The following is a 17054-nucleotide window of genomic DNA, read 5'->3' on the forward strand; positions in this document are numbered from 1 at the left end:
TCATTTACATTCTCTCTCATTTCTACAAGAAATATCGGGTAGACGACTATTTCTCTTTTAGAGTTAGCATAGTTCGATAGTTACTGATCGTTACAAGTAAATCTAGAACATTAACTGTGTATTACATTAAGTTGTATAAATGTGCATTATTGTAGCGATCATTTGAACAATCGGGGATCGAGCAGTGTTCGTTTTAATTGCTGATTAGGTGATCTACCTACTGAACTACCCAAGCTAACATACAAAGTCTTGTCTACTATTACTACAATATAATACTGAACTATCCAGGCTAACATACAAGTCTTGTGTACATTTACTACAATATAAGATTGAACTACCCAGGTTAACATACAAGTCTTGTCTACTTTTACTACAATATAAGACTGGACTATCCAGGCTAACATACATGTACAAGTCTTGTGTACATTTACTACAATATAAGATTGATCTACCCAGGTTAACATACAAATCTTGTCTACTTTTACTACAATACAAGATTGAACTATCCAGGCTAACATACAAGTCTTGTCTACATTTACTATAATATAAGATTGATGTACCCAGGCTAACATACAAGTATTGTCTACTTTTACGACAATATAAGATTGACCTACCCAGGCTAACATACAAGTCTTGTCTAAATTTACCACAATACAAGATTGAACTATCCAGGCAAACATACCAGTCTTGTCTAAATTTACCACAATACATGATTGAACTATCCAGGCAAACATACCAGTCTTGTCTACTTTTACTACAATATAACATTGAACTATCCAGGCTAACATACAAGTCTTGTGTATATTTAATACAATTATAAACTTGATCTACCCAGGCTAGCATACAAGTCTTGTCTACTTTTACTACAATATAAGATTGAACTATCCGGGCTAACATACAAGTCTTGTGTACATTTACTACAATATAAGATTGAACTATCCAGGCTAACATACAAGTCTTGTGTACATTTACTACAATATAAGATTGAACTATCCAGGCTAACATACAAGTCTTGTGTATATGTAATACAATTATAAACTTGATCTACCCAGGCTAGCATACCAGTCTTGTGTACTTTTGATAAAATATAAGATTGAACTACCCATGCTAATATACAAGTCTTTTCTGCTATTACTACAATATAAGATTGAACTATCCGGGCTAACATACAAGTCTTGTGTACATTTACTACAATATAAGATTGAACTATCCAGGCTAACATACAAGTCTTGTCTAAATTTACCACAATACAAAATTGAACTATCCAGGCAAACATACCAGTCTTGTCTAAATTTACCACAATACAAGATTGAACTATCCAGGCAAACATACCAGTCTTGTCTACTTTTACTACAATATAACATTGAACTATCCAGGCTAACATACAAGTCTTGTGTATATTTAATACAATTATAAACTTGATCTACCCAGGCTAGCATACAAGTCTTGTCTACTTTTACTACAATATAAGATTGAACTATGCGGGCTAACATACAAGTCTTGTGTACATTTACTACAATATAAGATTGAACTATCCAGGCTAACATACAAGTCTTATGTACATTTACTACAATATAAGATTGAACTATCCAGGCTAACATACAAGTCTTGTGTATATGTAATACAATTATAAACTTGATCTACCCAGGCTAGCATACCAGTCTTGTGTACTTTTGATAAAATATAAGATTGAACTACCCATGCTAATATACAAGTCTTTTCTACTATTACTACAATATAAGATTGAACTATCCGGGCTAACATACAAGTCTTGTGTACATTTACTACAATATAAGATTGAACTATCCAGGCTAACATACAAGTCTTGTGTACATTTACTACAATATAAGATTGAACTATCCAGGCAAACATACAAGTCTTGTGTACATTTACTACAATATAAGATTGAACTATCCAGGCTAACATACAAGTCTTGTGTATATTTAATACAATTATAAACTTGATCTACCCAGGCTAGCATACCAGTCTTGTGTACTTTTGATCAAATATAAGATTGAACTACCCAGGCTAACATACAGGTCTTTTCTACTATTACTACAATATAAGATTGATCTACCCAGACTAAGATACAAGTCTTGTCTAGTATTACTACAATATAAGATTGCTCTACCCAGGCTAACATACAAGTTTTGTCTACTATTACTACAATATAAGATTGAACTAACCAGGCTAACATACAAGTCTTGTCTACTATTGATACAATATAAAATTGAACTACCCAGGCTAACATACGAAGTCTTGTGTACATTGCGGGGCAAGCGTTCTACCTCTAGACCACCGCTACGGTAAAAATGTCAGAAAAGTTGCATTTATTCTTCAAAGAAGTGATCCATTACAAACATGTTCTCTGTAGTACATACATATGACGTAATGAAATCGAGATGAGTATGATATACGGGGTAAGTGGACATGTACATAATAAAAGTAGTTGTTGATGTGTGAATAAAAATTGTTTTCAATAACAAGATGGCCATTCCCTTGTTATCACGAACATTAGTGCGTAAGATCTAGAGTTGTTCTAAAAGCAAAGTCCAATCGATATATCCCTACGCGTCGAAAATTTGTCCCGAAATATCTGGGGCACGCGACTTTCTATGAGGTCGAAAACACTCTCTAAAACTGAGGAGACCCCTAGTATACTGCAGTTCTATAAAGTAAGTAGCTAACTACCTTGTACCCCCTGTCAATGTCATTTGGTAAAATCAGGTGACTTTTGTCAGGTCCTAACGAGAGAATTGCGTTAGGTTGTGCGATGCTGGAATCCTCTTGAACTTCAGGTGGATTTGGCTGTGACTCTTACTGGGCAGCTGCATGGCCACGGACCTTAAATCCTGGTCTCCGCTTAACGCTCTTCGGTGAAGTTGATTTATTGTCACATGCTGTTCTTCAAGACCTCGCACCTTTAGCAATCTGTCATTTGAGTGGACATGACGCACAAAAATCGTCAATGCTACTGGATTTTAAAAACTAAGAGTTTTTCCCTCTAAGAGTTTTTCCCTTGAAGATGGCTATAAACTGTGGCTAGAAATCCATCTTAGTAAATGGTTGTGCAGTGTTCGTATTTAATGGTCCACTTAACAGGGATGCAAGAGTTACCTAGCCTGCCCATGGATTTCAATTATCCATCTATAAATTGAACAAGATTTTCCACCTCCAGCTTTATAAATTATTTAGTGCAAATTCTTCCAAGTCAATTTTTTTTTAAAAGTCATGATGCAAAACCCAAGCAATGTAATGATAACGCACTCTGAATTGTCAAATTCTGCTCTAGACAAATTGATTGCATTTTGTATAATTGAAATCATATGCATGTACCAGACATATATTCTAAATACGGTATTGACTTGAAACTCAGTATGCTTGGCAGGTTTTGAATCGATGCCATCTCAGTTTTTCACTTCAATTCTTCTAGACATAAATTCCATTTCACAAATTATCTCATCTGCCCTTGAATATCAAGTTCGCTTAATTTCTCATTCACTGTGCAACACATCATTGAAAAGTGTATATCCTCGTATAGTCTGATTCTGTGCAATTGTGTTCAATTTTTATTTAGTTTTTCAAACACTTCGCTAATGAAATGGATAAACAATTAACATAAAATACGAAAGCCCTCCTACATTGTCTATCATTTTTGGATACCTTAGAAAAGCATATGATCACTACTCTAGGTATCTCAGAAACGAACAAAATTACTACATGTATAAGTGCCGCAAACTAAGCTCATTGAAAATCCAAATGGCTCGCCAAATTCATTAGCCTTCAGAAGAGTAGTTTGGGCCATACTCACCTGAACAGACAGTTTTGCAAATTTCGACAAACAATTCAGCGTCGCGAAAGAGGTAAGAAAAAAAATCATTTAAATAAAGAAGCATAGTTCTTTACGACGCATTCAAAATATTCGAAAGGACTATCGAAAAAAACAGGTGAAAATTAACTTATAATAAAAGGTAAATGGACAAATCGAGGAGTTACCTACGCATGTACAAGAATACATTGACTTAAAAGACAAACAGTTTCTCTACATTTCTCTCACAGTTTGTTCCCTTTAGATCGTGTAAAGTGAAGATAACGAACAGTAGTGAAAGGTGAAGATAACGAACTGTGATCAATCTCATAACTCCTACAAGGAATACAAAATAGAGAGCTGGATAAACACGGACCCCTGGACACACCAGAGGGGGTATCAGGTGCCTAGGAGGAGTAAGCATCCCCTGTTGACCGGTCACACCCGCCGTGAGGGGGTATCAGGTGCCTAGGAGGAGTAAGCATCCCCTGTCGAGCGGTCACACCAAATCTAATTAAAAGGATCTAATTTTAATTAGATTGTGTCACACCCGCCCTGTATCTTGATCAGGTAAACGGAGTTATCCGTAGTCAAAATCAGTGTGCCAAGAACGGCCTAACAATCGTATGAAACACGCCAGACAGCATTTGACCAAATGCAAAGTTGTATTGGCAAACTAGATCGTTTAAAATACAAACTACCTCCAGATATTCATTTGTATTCTAAATCTAAAAACATGTTATCATATTAAGCATAGCTTAGAGATAGTTGTGTCTTTAAAGAAAAATACATTACGTTTTCCTTTCTGAAAATGAATCTTCATTTTTATATAATATATATATATATATATATATATATATATATATATATATATATATATATATCTTCCTGATATATATATCATATAGAGAATCTAATTATCCAATCTAATTAAAATTAGATCCTTTTAATGACGTATTGAAATATCATCAAATATATATATATATTCTCAGAAAAAGGGAAACTTTTACGGGGAAATTCATAATAAATTTGAAGTGAGAAACCGACATGGCTGAATATCCGTCCTTGTTATTAATAAAATACAAGGTTCTTCCTCGTCTACATATGACTACGGCCTCTTAATGACGACCAGGAATAAGGTATTCTGTTTCAGAACTTAAAACCGTATTGAAATATCATCAGGAAGATATATTTGTTTGGTATTCTAGGTGAAAAGAATTCTTATATATAAAGATATCTACGACAGTTGACTGATGCAATAAAAATGATTATCGACATCATGTAATCAAATACCAATACCATTATATCAGTTATTTCATATCGTAAAACATTTTTTTCTGTTTATTTCCGGCACATTCCTCGTGATCTTTATATTACAGTGTCATCTTTAAACAACATTGAAACGCTTAGAATGTCCTCCAACTTTGATATCAATATTCCTGAATAAATATGCTCAGAATGAACAGGAAATTATATGTAAATTCCGATGCCTTTTAGTAAAAAACACTCTACAATTTCGAGATAAAGATATAAAGAAGCTATCGTACCACGCTGCGCGGTCACTTGTGAATTGAAATTCATATTGTAATTTTTGTATATTCACCCATCCAGTGAATTAAGAAATATGACAATATGACACAAGCACGTATATACCTTTAATGTCATACTAAATACTAGACTTTAATTCAACACATCAACACAAAGGAAGAATTTGTATAAAAAAATATCTAAGATATGAGATATATATTCCTAAAGCTTAGATATACGCAGATAGTACATGCATTTGTGAATGTAATATATAAATGTCAGTATATAGACAAGTAAGCTGGTTTGCACAAGGACATGTAGCTCAATACCACACAGTAAAATGTTACAGAGCCGGAAATGTATAATACTGCTGATTTCCCATCGCAGCACACGATAAGTAAACATTATCTAGATCTTTTGTACACTGTAAAATTATTTCCAAAAACAAGAGAAAAAACCCCAGCTGTATGACTTCTGAATCCTGAGTTTGTAATCTTAAATGAGTTAAAGTTAGATCATCTTGTCATTCATCTATATAATTCTTCATTTATATATATTTAGATTGTATGATAATTATTTCTCATAACTACAACAGTTGGTGAAATAATTAATCCATGCATGCACATTACTGTTAAGGACAAACTAAACCTCACTGTATTTTGCTTCTATTCTATGTGGCTTGTTTTATCATTTATAACCAGAGAATGTGTAAAAGAGATAAAGGCACATCTCCCAAATTACACTTCCTGCTGGATTTTCTTAATAGTCTTTTGGGAGTTAATTCCTATCCATTTCGCTAGTGTCTTTGTGATAGGCTATGTCTATGTAATTTCGTTTGATCGTTTGCATTTTGACTTTGCCCAGTTTACAATATGCCTTGCTACTGTGGCACGTGTCCACAAACTCAAGATGAAGTGTACTGGTACACCAAGGCCCAAGAGGTAGCAGTGATCCGTATGTATCATTTATTTATTTCACATTCAAAGCAACTGAAAAGTTAATCTAATTGCTATCGGTGATCCATACTGTCGATCGGACCTGTCAAACGAGATAAGAAGGATGAAAGTGTGAAGATAACGAACAGGGATTCAACTAATAAATGCCATAAAGAATACAATATTATGAGCATGGCAAAACACGGACTCCTGGACACACCAGATGTGAGATCAGTTGCCTAGGATTAGTTAGCATCCTCTATTGACCGGTCATACCCGCCGGGAGCCCTCTAACTTCACGGGTATGCTAAGGCAGTTTATGCTCTATTTATGCACATAAACTGCATAATTTTTAAAATCTGTCCTACACAGAAAGTGGGAGCTACTAACTTTTAAAATCTATTTTGGTTGTTTACATGAGAACACTTTGTATTATAACAACATGACAAACATGCGCTTCCGTATGACGTCATTGCATGACTATTATAAATATATCATGGATGTACCTTAAAAATGGGAAAGTAGCACACTACCCCAGGATTTAAATATTAGTATAACTGGCGATAATGACGGTAAAACATCCATAGTATATCAGAATTACTGATTGAATCCTACCACTTTCAGTAAGAGATAATTATTTAACATTTAAACACGAAACCATATAGCCCATGTTTTATATGCTTTTGGGTTTTTAAGCTTGCCAATCAAACGATTGATTGGCAAGCCGAAAAACAAGTCTGCGTTGTAAATACGTTTGTAGATAAGTGTAGTTGTAGTGCTAGATGTATTTATATCTAGGTTTTGTTATCATTTTCTGTTAATATTGGCCACATTATGCAATTCGTTTGGATTGTTTTGAAGAAGAGACGGGTCGTTCCGAAAACTTGACAATCTGTTTCTTCGTGTCGTTGGTCATTTTAGTGCTTTGTATATGCAAGGTGAAGATAATGAACAGTGATCAATCTCATAACTCCTATAAGCAATACAAAATAGATAGTTGGGCAAAAACGGACCCCTGGACACATCAGAGGTGGGATCAGGTGCCTAGGAGGAGTAAGCATCCACTGTTGACCGGTCACACCCACCGTGAGCCCTATATCCTGATCAGGTAAACGGAGTTATCCACAATCAACATCAGTGTGCCGAGAACGGCTTAACAATCGGTATGAAACACGTCAGACAGCATTTGACCCAATGATAGGTTGTATTGACGAACTAGATCGTTATAACGACCATAGAATTTGCGAAATGCTGACGTCAATCGAGACTGTTGAAACCCCTGTACCATCAACTTGTTTGTCAGTAGCTTACTTCGATTTAAAAACTGACTATACGCAGAACAAGCTTTTGTATATCGAATCAGTTGAGATATATAAACACCATATGCAGGTGATAATGGAATATTGCTACATAAATGTGGGAAGTAGACGATGGAGAAGCTGAAATCATCCAGTTTGTCATACAGATGAGTTGTCAGTTTGCCGTTATTGTCTACTTTCAATAAAATATCTAAGTATGAAGCAGAAGTGGACGACTCTGTATATATATATATATATATATATATATATATATATATATATATATATATATACGTGTATATATATATATATATATATATATATATATATATATATATATATATATATATATATTCAAAAAATATGAAAAGAAAACACAGAAATCCTCTATATATATATTACACAAGTAATAGTATAATAGTATAATAAAGAAAAAATTATATAAATATATATATATATATAAAAGCACTGAAGTTCCAACAACACCCGATACCTCAAAGTGTCTGATCCACAACATGGATACAAGGTCAAATACAAAAAATTATACAAAGCACTAAAATGACCAACGACACGAACAACGAGATTGTCAAATTTTTCGGGACGACCCGTCCCTTCTTCAGGACAAACAAAAACAATTACATAATGTGGTCAATATCAACAGGGCATAATAACAAAAACTACATATAAATACATCTAGCACTACAACTACACTAATCTACAAACGTATTTACAACGCAGACTACATGTTTTTGGTCTTTAGGCTTGCCAATCAATGTTAAAAGTGGAGCGAATTAGAACATGCCTTATTCGTCCAAAGAACTGATCCAAAATGTCCGAAAAGAAAAACAATAAACTTAATTAATCTCAAGTGGAACGAGTTAACCCAATTACGTTGACAAATAGTAAAGCTAACTCGTACCCAGAGAGATTCTATTTTAACCATGCATAATTTATAAAAGATAATAATAAGTAACAAATACAAAAAAATAAATAAATAATAAATAAATAAATAAATGAAAATAAGCTATGTAAACGAAGTAAGAGATGAACAAAGTTTGAGAGAAAGATAATGTAAACAACAAGTTTGAATAAGTTAACAAAATGGACCAACTCCAAACAAAAACAAAGAATAGGCAGCCCAGGAAATTGAATCAACATCAGACATTCCCGTACTGATCATGTCTAGGGTAGATGTGTAAGAAAAACATAGAATCACGGAAACTGATAAATGGGTTTTACATGTAAGCAATCGGTTATGAAGTTAAATTTTTTTTAAAAGGATGGACTGATTGTAAACAGAATTGAAAAGAAAGAAAAATGTGTTCAAACATGGTCATAGTACGACTGTTAGGGACATGATCAGACGAGTAGGTCTAGATGAAGCTTAAAATCTAGTAAGGGTTTAGCCCGTATTCATCCTGGTGAAGTCAATAGGTTTGTTGATACCATGCGGTTCAAATGACTTCAACCTGTGCATCCAGAATTTTTCCTTCTGTTTTCTTTCGGTATCTGACCAACTAGGGTCATGATCAATAACCACTACTGTCATGTCCTCCCATCGGTGGTTATTGCCATTGAAATGTGTTGCTACTGGCAAATCTTTTTTGGTTCTGATGGAGGACCGGTGGTTGTTGACCCGTCTGCGAAGGTCTGTTGTTTCTCCTATGTACTGCTTCTGGCAGACATCGCAACTGATGAGATAGATGGAGTTATTGGTTTTGCAGGAAAAGTTTCCCAATATTTTATAACTGCGAGCCGTGACAGGACTGCTAAAACCCTCAGTGTCTGAGCTATATTTGCATAATTGACATCTGAGGTCTGAGCATATTTTGAAACCTCCATTGGGTAAACGGTTATCCAGTTTGGTCCTTACTATCATGTCCTTCAGGTTTCTGGGACGCCTGAAGGATGCCATCGGTGGTTCCTTAAAAACACCAGCCATTCGTTTGTTGGCATGCAGAATGGGCAGGTGTTTCTTCAGAATACCGTTGATGTTCTTGATGGCGGGGTGATACGTAGTGACCAATGGAACCCTGTCATTCTGAGGTTTTTCTTTATACTGGAGGAGGGACTGTCGGTCCTGTAGTGACATCTCATCAATCACGGATTGTACCTTGCAAGGATCATATCCTCTGTTAGTGAGATGAGTTTTGAGGATTGCTCCTTGTTCTTGGAAAATAGTAGGAGTGGAGCAGATGCGGCGGATTCGCGTAGCCAAACCCTTAGGTACACCTTTGAAAGTGTGGGGTGGATGACAACTAGATGGCATAAGGTATAAATGAGAGTCAGTGGGTTTGGTGTGGAGATTAAACTCAATTTCCCCGTTTCTAAATGTGGCTGTGGTATCCAGAAACGTGCTATTTGAGGTGGAAATTTCCACAGTAAACTTGATGGAATTATGGAAAGAGTTTGCCATCTCGATAAAATCGTCCAGGCTTTCACGACCGTTAACCCACTTCATCTCAATGTCATCAATAGAACGTAGCCAACTGAAGGGTTTAACTGGTGAATAATGTAGAAGTCTACGTTCCAGTCTCCCCATAAAGATGTTGGCATACGATGGTGCCATTTTTGTTCCCATAGCTGTGCCTCTTATTTGCAGGTAGTGTTCACCATTGAACATGAAGTTATTGAACTTGAGGACATGTTCAAGAAGCTGAATGAGTGATTCAGTTGAAGGCCCTTCAGAAATTAAAATAGAAATTGCTAGATCTTCGAAGCCTTGCATACCAAATCCCTAGAAAATGATCAATTTTATTTTATTTCTGATTTTCAAAATAGTTTTGCAACGAACTATGTCTTCCAAATCCTTTTTACCTCTCATAAAACCTCATATTCTAAATGTTTAAAGAATAAAAACAATAAAGAGACCAATCAATCTAGAACCCTATGACCTGTCGTTTACCAGAAACATTTACATAAAAAATCTCGATTAAAGTAAGGACAGTTGTTTATGTACATATTTATCAAAGACAAAATATGGTATACACATGGGTAAGCAAACTGGTACACACAAAACAAAATAGACAGACTTGTAGCTTATTAGATTTATTGGCGGTAATGATCACGGCTGCTCATAACTAGTGCAAGGAGAAAAACCATAACCCGAAGTGAACCCTGGGACCAGATGTACACCCGGGAAAAAATAAGATAATGTTTATTTATATTTGAAATATCAATTAAATGAATGAAAAATCCAGGTGAGCTCTACTGGCAAGCTGAATCTCCGCCACTAGACTATGCAGCCACTGCATAGACTGCGCTACCAGTAGAGTCGACCCTCCCCAAGTAGTGGTAGTCATAGACAAAAAGGTAAACCCTCATAATAGGTTGGAAATATCATCTCCAAACATACACAAAGAATAATAGTAAAACTGTGGAATCGTCGAAAATCTCATATTTCTGTAAGCACCCCAGGTAAATCAGCAATAAGGAATTACAGTGCAATTGCCTCACGTGGATGGCCCTAAGCAAAACAAGATCAGTGAACACCAGAAGAACAGCAAGTATGAGCTGATTACATGCACCGTGTAAATACAACGAGCCAGCAACGATTTGTTTAAATGGGTATCCTTAATAAAAGTGATCACGTCATCATACAGTGAACACTACAAATAAGGATTTAATGCGCAATATGCTACAAAGGGAGCCAGCAGCAATTTTGCTTAATTGGGCATCCCCAAACAAAATATGATCACATTGTAATCAGTTAACACTGAAAAAAAAACCCACCAATTTAATAGTTTGACACAAGGGATACTCATGTGAAATATCAAAGCTCTAGCTCTTACTGTTCACAAGTTATTGACAAGGTTAAAGTAGGTCAAACTCCAAAGTCGAGGTCACAGGGTAAAAAATGTTGGTACCCACGGAAAGGTATTGCCATAAGGAATACTCATGTGAACAAGAGATGTTTGTAAAACAAATATCCCCCCATGGTGCAAAATTGAAAAGGGGTATACACCACACATCATTTAATTGATGAGCAGACAATATCTTCTTTTGTCAGGAGTGGATTGACCATGTGACCTAAAAATCAATAGGGGTCATCTACTCCGTATGCTGTACCAAGTTTGGTGTCAATCAAGCAAATAATTCTTAAAATATAGGAGACAATATATTACTATGTCCAATTCAACTATTGACCTGTGACCTCAGCATCAATAGGGTCATCTTCTCCTGAAGATGTACCAGTGTACTAAGTTTGATGTCTGTCAAGCAAAGGGTTATCAAGATATTGAGTGGACAGTATATTACTATGTCCAATTTGACCCTTGACCACAAAATCAATAGGAGTCATCTCCTGAAGATACACCAGTGTTCTAAGTTTGATGTCTGTCAAGCAAAGGGTTCTCAAGATGTTGAGCAGACAGTATATTCCTATGTCCAGTTTGACCCTTGACCTTTGACCATGTGACCTCAAAATCAATAGGGGTCATCTTCTCCTGAAGATGTACCAGTGTACAAGTTTGATGTCTGTCAAGAAAAGAGTTCTCAAGATATTGAGCGGACAGTATATTCCAATGTCCAGTTTGACCCTTGACCTTTGACCATGTGACCTCAAAATCAATAGGGGTCATCTTCTCCTGAAGATGTACCAGTGTACAAGTTTGATGTCTGTCAAGCAAAGGGTTCTCAAGATATTGAATGGACAGTATATTCTTATGTCTAGTTTGACCCTTGACCTTTAACCAGGTGACCTCAAAATCAATAGGAGTCCTATTCTACTGAAGATATACCAAAGTATTAAGTTTGATGTCTGTCAAGCAAAGGATTCTCAAGATATTGAATGGACTGTATATTCCTATGTCCAGTTTGACTCTTGACCATATGACCTCAAAATCAATAGGGGTCATCTTCTTCTGAAGATGTACTGGTGTACCAAGTTTGATGTATGTCAAGCAAAGGGTTCTCTAGATATTGAATGGTCGGTATATTCATATGCCCAGTTTGACCCTTGACGATATGACCTCAAAATCAATGGGGGTCATCTACTCCTTAGGATGTACCAGTGTGCCAAGTTTGATGCCTGTCAAGCACAGGGTTCTCAAGATATTGAGCGGACATTATATTCGTATGTCCAGAGTAGATTGACCCTTGACATTAAAAATAATAGGGGTCCTCTTCTACTCAAAACCAACCCACATATGAAATATCGTAATCATCAAGTGAATGGTTCTCAAGATGCTGAGTGGACAACATGTGGTCTACCGACCGACAGTTCCAAACCAATATGCCCCTCTTCTTTGAAGGGAGGCATAAATATCAAAGCTCTAGCACTTACTGTTCAAAATTTATAAGCAAGGTTAAAGTTTCAGAGAGAATGACAAAAACAATACACCCCCCCCCCCCCGATCTTCAATCTCGGGGGCATAAAAAGGGAGCCAGCATCAATTTTGCTTAAATGGGCATTCCTATCAAAATGTGATCACGTCATCAATCAGTGAGCACCAAAACCACAATTTAATATACAGTATATACAAAAAGGGAGCCAGCAACAATTTTGCTTAAATGGGCATCCCTTAACAAAATTTGATCACGTCGTCAATCAGTGAACACTGAAATAACAATTCTATATTTATATAAAAAGGGGGCCAGAAATGGGCATCCCTTAACAAAATGTGATCACGTCATCAATCAAGGAAAACTGAAATAACAATTCAGTATATATACAAAAAGGGGCCAGAAATGGGCATTCCTAACAAAATGTGATCACATCATCAATCAGTGAGCACCAAAATAACAATTTAAATACAGTATATACAAAAAGGGAGCCAGCAACAATTTTGCTTAAATGGGCATCCCTTGACAAAATTTGATCACGTCATCAATCAGTGAACACTGACGTAACAATTCAATATTTATACAAAAAGGGGGCCAGGAATGGGCATCCCTTAACAACATGTGATCATGTCATCAATCAGTGAACACTAAATTCACAATTTGATGTGCTAGATCTATATACATGCACAAAAAGGGAGTCTGCAATAATTTGCTTAAATGGCCATTCCTAGACACATTTGGGCAATTAATCATCAATCAATGAACAGCGTCAATCAATGAACACCACACTAAAATCCACACAAGGGCCAGTCACCAAAAATATAAAATTGAAGTATTTTCCCCGTTGAATGAGCACTGATATTGTTGTTTATTCATGAAATGATTAGATATTGGCCAGAACAAACTGTTGCCCACTAAGGACCAATTAAGGTAGCTACATCCTCATGTGACTTATCAATATTAATGGTTAAAAGTGGAAACACTGTATTGATTTCCACTCAATATACATGTAGTTTAATATAATTAATAACCAAAGAAAATATACATGTTGCCACCTTTTTAAAGATGTCAGACATACAAAAACAGAAGTATACATCAATATCAGAAAATCACATATTTTCGTTAAACGGAATAATAAACATAGATAAAAACTTGTTGAAATGACAAAATTTAAATATCAACAGTTTTAAAAAACTGATTAATTCATAAATATGTATAAATTAATTGCGGGTACTAGGTAAACCAATGTATAATAGACATCAATTAGAGGAAATTTCAGCATAGGAGTTATTGCCCTTGACAAAATCATTTTAATCAGAAATAATTGATAATCTATGAAAAATGTAAACTTTTTCAGTATAAATAGTTTACCAGATTTTTTATTATATCTAGTGAATAAAATTCCTCAGAAAGATATATTTCTAACATGCACAAAGTTTAATTTATTAAGATTTTTGCAAAAACCTATGACATCACATGAGGATCGATCAATCTTAAACTTGCACCATAATAAACCCCATCATCAATATTTCTCCCATCAATCCAAAAACACTAGAGCAGCCATGGTCACCGACATTGGGGATTACAAATACTTAGTTAACTTGATACTTGAACACATCAGGGCTTTGAATTTTTAGCTCTGGATATCGTAACCCCCCCCCCCCCCCAACCTTAGAATGAATATTCCATGTAGTTGTACTTCAACCTGCCATCTCATATTCAGTCACTGGGAATGGGGGTTACTGAAGGGGTTTGCATATACAAGAACCACAGTTCCTGATCGACGCTAGCAAATGACATAATGGGTTTTACTTTCTTTAAACGAAACTGAATATCATAGTCACGTAAAACCAGGTGACTTGCTAGCCCCCAAGCGAACTGTGTGCATATACTTAAATAAAGAAATGGTGCATTCTGGATGCACAGTGACAAAGATAGATGAGTAAACAAGGAATAAATCAGTCCAGACCTGGATATCTGTGATAGATTTGAGCTTAGATTTTTTAGCCACTGCTAGGTTACCATCTTGAAGTGATATGTATTTTGTTTGATCATTGGGGTCCGAATAATTATGCACCAATTTGGATAGATTGACATATTGGCCATTAGCAATTTGAACTTTGATTTTATTGGACACATTGTAACCCAGCTTAAGACAATAACTAGGCGCTTGCCGAAGCGAGTAACTATTATCCCCATTTTCATTAAAAATAAAGGCCACGTCTGCATTACCTGAAGGGATAGCCTCGCAATTTAAACTTGCGTCCCTGGCCTGGGATGGGAGTCTTGGTTACACTGGCCGCCATGCCCGCAGCGATAGCATCCGTGATCTGCTACATCTGTTCAGCAGTAAATCGTAGCAAAGGGAGGTCGTTAACACCCGTGAACTGACCCTGATCATCAATACATTCGGGCTCACTTACAGCGGGAATCCGCCTCTTTCTTCCCCTGGTCGGAAGTTGCTCTCCTCCCTTTCTTCTTGGCATTTTATTTTTCCCATAATATGTAAAAGTAAATTTATTCAAACTGTGAAAGGAAACTTCAGGTAGTATGAAATGGGGGGGGGGGGGGTGTCAAAATTAACCAGAAAACATGAATCCAAAATCAAAACAGGCAAAAGTTAGCAAAATTAAAGCCAGGAGCTTTATATATATACATGTAGTCTTGGTCTTAACTACCACTTCTTTTTTTTCCTCCGCGCCTTAAAAAAAATTCCGTCTTACCTCCTTAATTGCCATGTGCGAAATGCTGGGGAATCTTGCACGGTGGTCATGACGTAATTTATGACCTCACTAATACCCGAAAAGAGAATAGCCGACAGCGGGGAATTACCCCGGTGATGCAGATTAATGATTAATATTGATATTTAGCTTAGATAAACCGATTTAACTTCGATGAGTTAAATCCCAATATATATATTAATATGCTTTCAGATCAGCAACAACAATATCAGGCAGGCAGAGGACCCTGTGTTATTTTTATTCTCGACACGTCAACTAGCATTAGAGGACAGGGCTTCAGAGAGTTAAAACAAGCATTTACGTCTATTATCTATGGTTAGAATCAGATTCCTATCGAAATATGCATTGAATGAAATAATGATTGTTGTCTTATTGAAAATGCATTCCCCCTTTTCCTATATTTTCTTTCTTTTTTAGAATCCTCGCAGCATCCTGATATTGACGAAAACATCGCCGTTATTGTTTGTGGTCAGAGGACACAATTCCATCGGCTTTATTCTAACAGATACAATGAAATTATGCACTGCATTGGTATGCACATACCTTTCAATACCTAAGAATATACAAATATCTAAAATTAGTAATGAATAGAATTGAGAGATTAAAAACTTAGTTTTACAGAACAAATACACAGTATTCAATTCGAGACCCATAACTCGTCAGCATTTCATTCCCCGGGGTTTTTTTCTAAAAGAAATTCCATCATGGGTTTCTTTAGAATATCCTATAAATGACAAAACTTTCAGGCGATCGTATACATGTGTTCATAATGAAAGGTCGCATATCGCTGCGTGATTTCTAAGAGATCAGACGTGCTTTATCAACTCTGTAAATAATTTTACCTTCGTTAAATTTTATTAAACATCATATTTGAAAATGTTTTTGGTCCAGATGAATGGTTATTTTGAGTTTTCAAACTTTTCACATGTATCTTTATAACTTTCTTGAAGCTTACGTTGCAGAAGTTGATTTAATTAATGAAAACCAAGCTGGTTTTAGGAAATATCTTTTAATTGGCGACAGAACTTCATCTCTATTATGAATTCTGTCGAATATTATGGCAGACGAAGGGCTAAATATGAAAAAGAAGAACTTGACACTTTGTCAGAATGGGTTAAAAGCATAAGAGAAATATTAAAATCCCGCATTCGACATATGAAAACAAAAGTACGTATCATCTATCCTTCTGTGTTTAGTAAACCAAAAGTGATAAAAGAATTAGATAGGTTACATGAGGAATATGTTTTGGTTCCAGCTGACAAAGCTAGTAACAATATTGTCTTTGTTTGTAAGGCTCATTATTACAACTGTATTTTCAACCAACTTGGCATTAATTCCACTGTTGGTAATCGTACTTATACTCCAACTGCCCTTTCAAAAGATGGAATTCTTCAAAAACATGCCTCAGTTTTAGACACATTTAATACCCCAATCAATGGGTCGAATGAATATGAGTTACAGT

The 17054-nt window shown here is 35.7% G+C and overlaps 1 protein-coding gene across 4 annotated transcripts in view; it reads left to right on the plus strand.

Annotated features, from left to right (window-relative positions):
- Window positions 1-6097: 6097 nt before the first annotated feature.
- Window positions 6098-17054, plus strand: part of LOC125649345 (uncharacterized) — a 51901-nt gene continuing 40944 nt past the window's right edge. For 2 of the 4 annotated variants that reach the window (XM_056165580.1, XM_056165581.1), the window contains exons 1-3: window positions 6118-6289; window positions 15785-15907; window positions 16010-16123. In XM_056165580.1, coding sequence (XP_056021555.1) covers window positions 6208-6289; window positions 15785-15907; window positions 16010-16123 — 319 coding nt within the window. In that variant the 5' untranslated portion in view covers window positions 6118-6207. Of the gene's footprint in view, window positions 6290-15784; window positions 15908-16009; window positions 16124-17054 lie in introns of those variants that run through there. The other 2 variants (XM_048876806.2, XM_056165582.1) reach the window with 2 other exon arrangements.

Source organism: Ostrea edulis, chromosome 5, assembly GCF_947568905.1.
Source record: "Ostrea edulis chromosome 5, xbOstEdul1.1, whole genome shotgun sequence".
Classification (NCBI taxonomy): domain Eukaryota; kingdom Metazoa; phylum Mollusca; class Bivalvia; order Ostreida; family Ostreidae; genus Ostrea; species Ostrea edulis.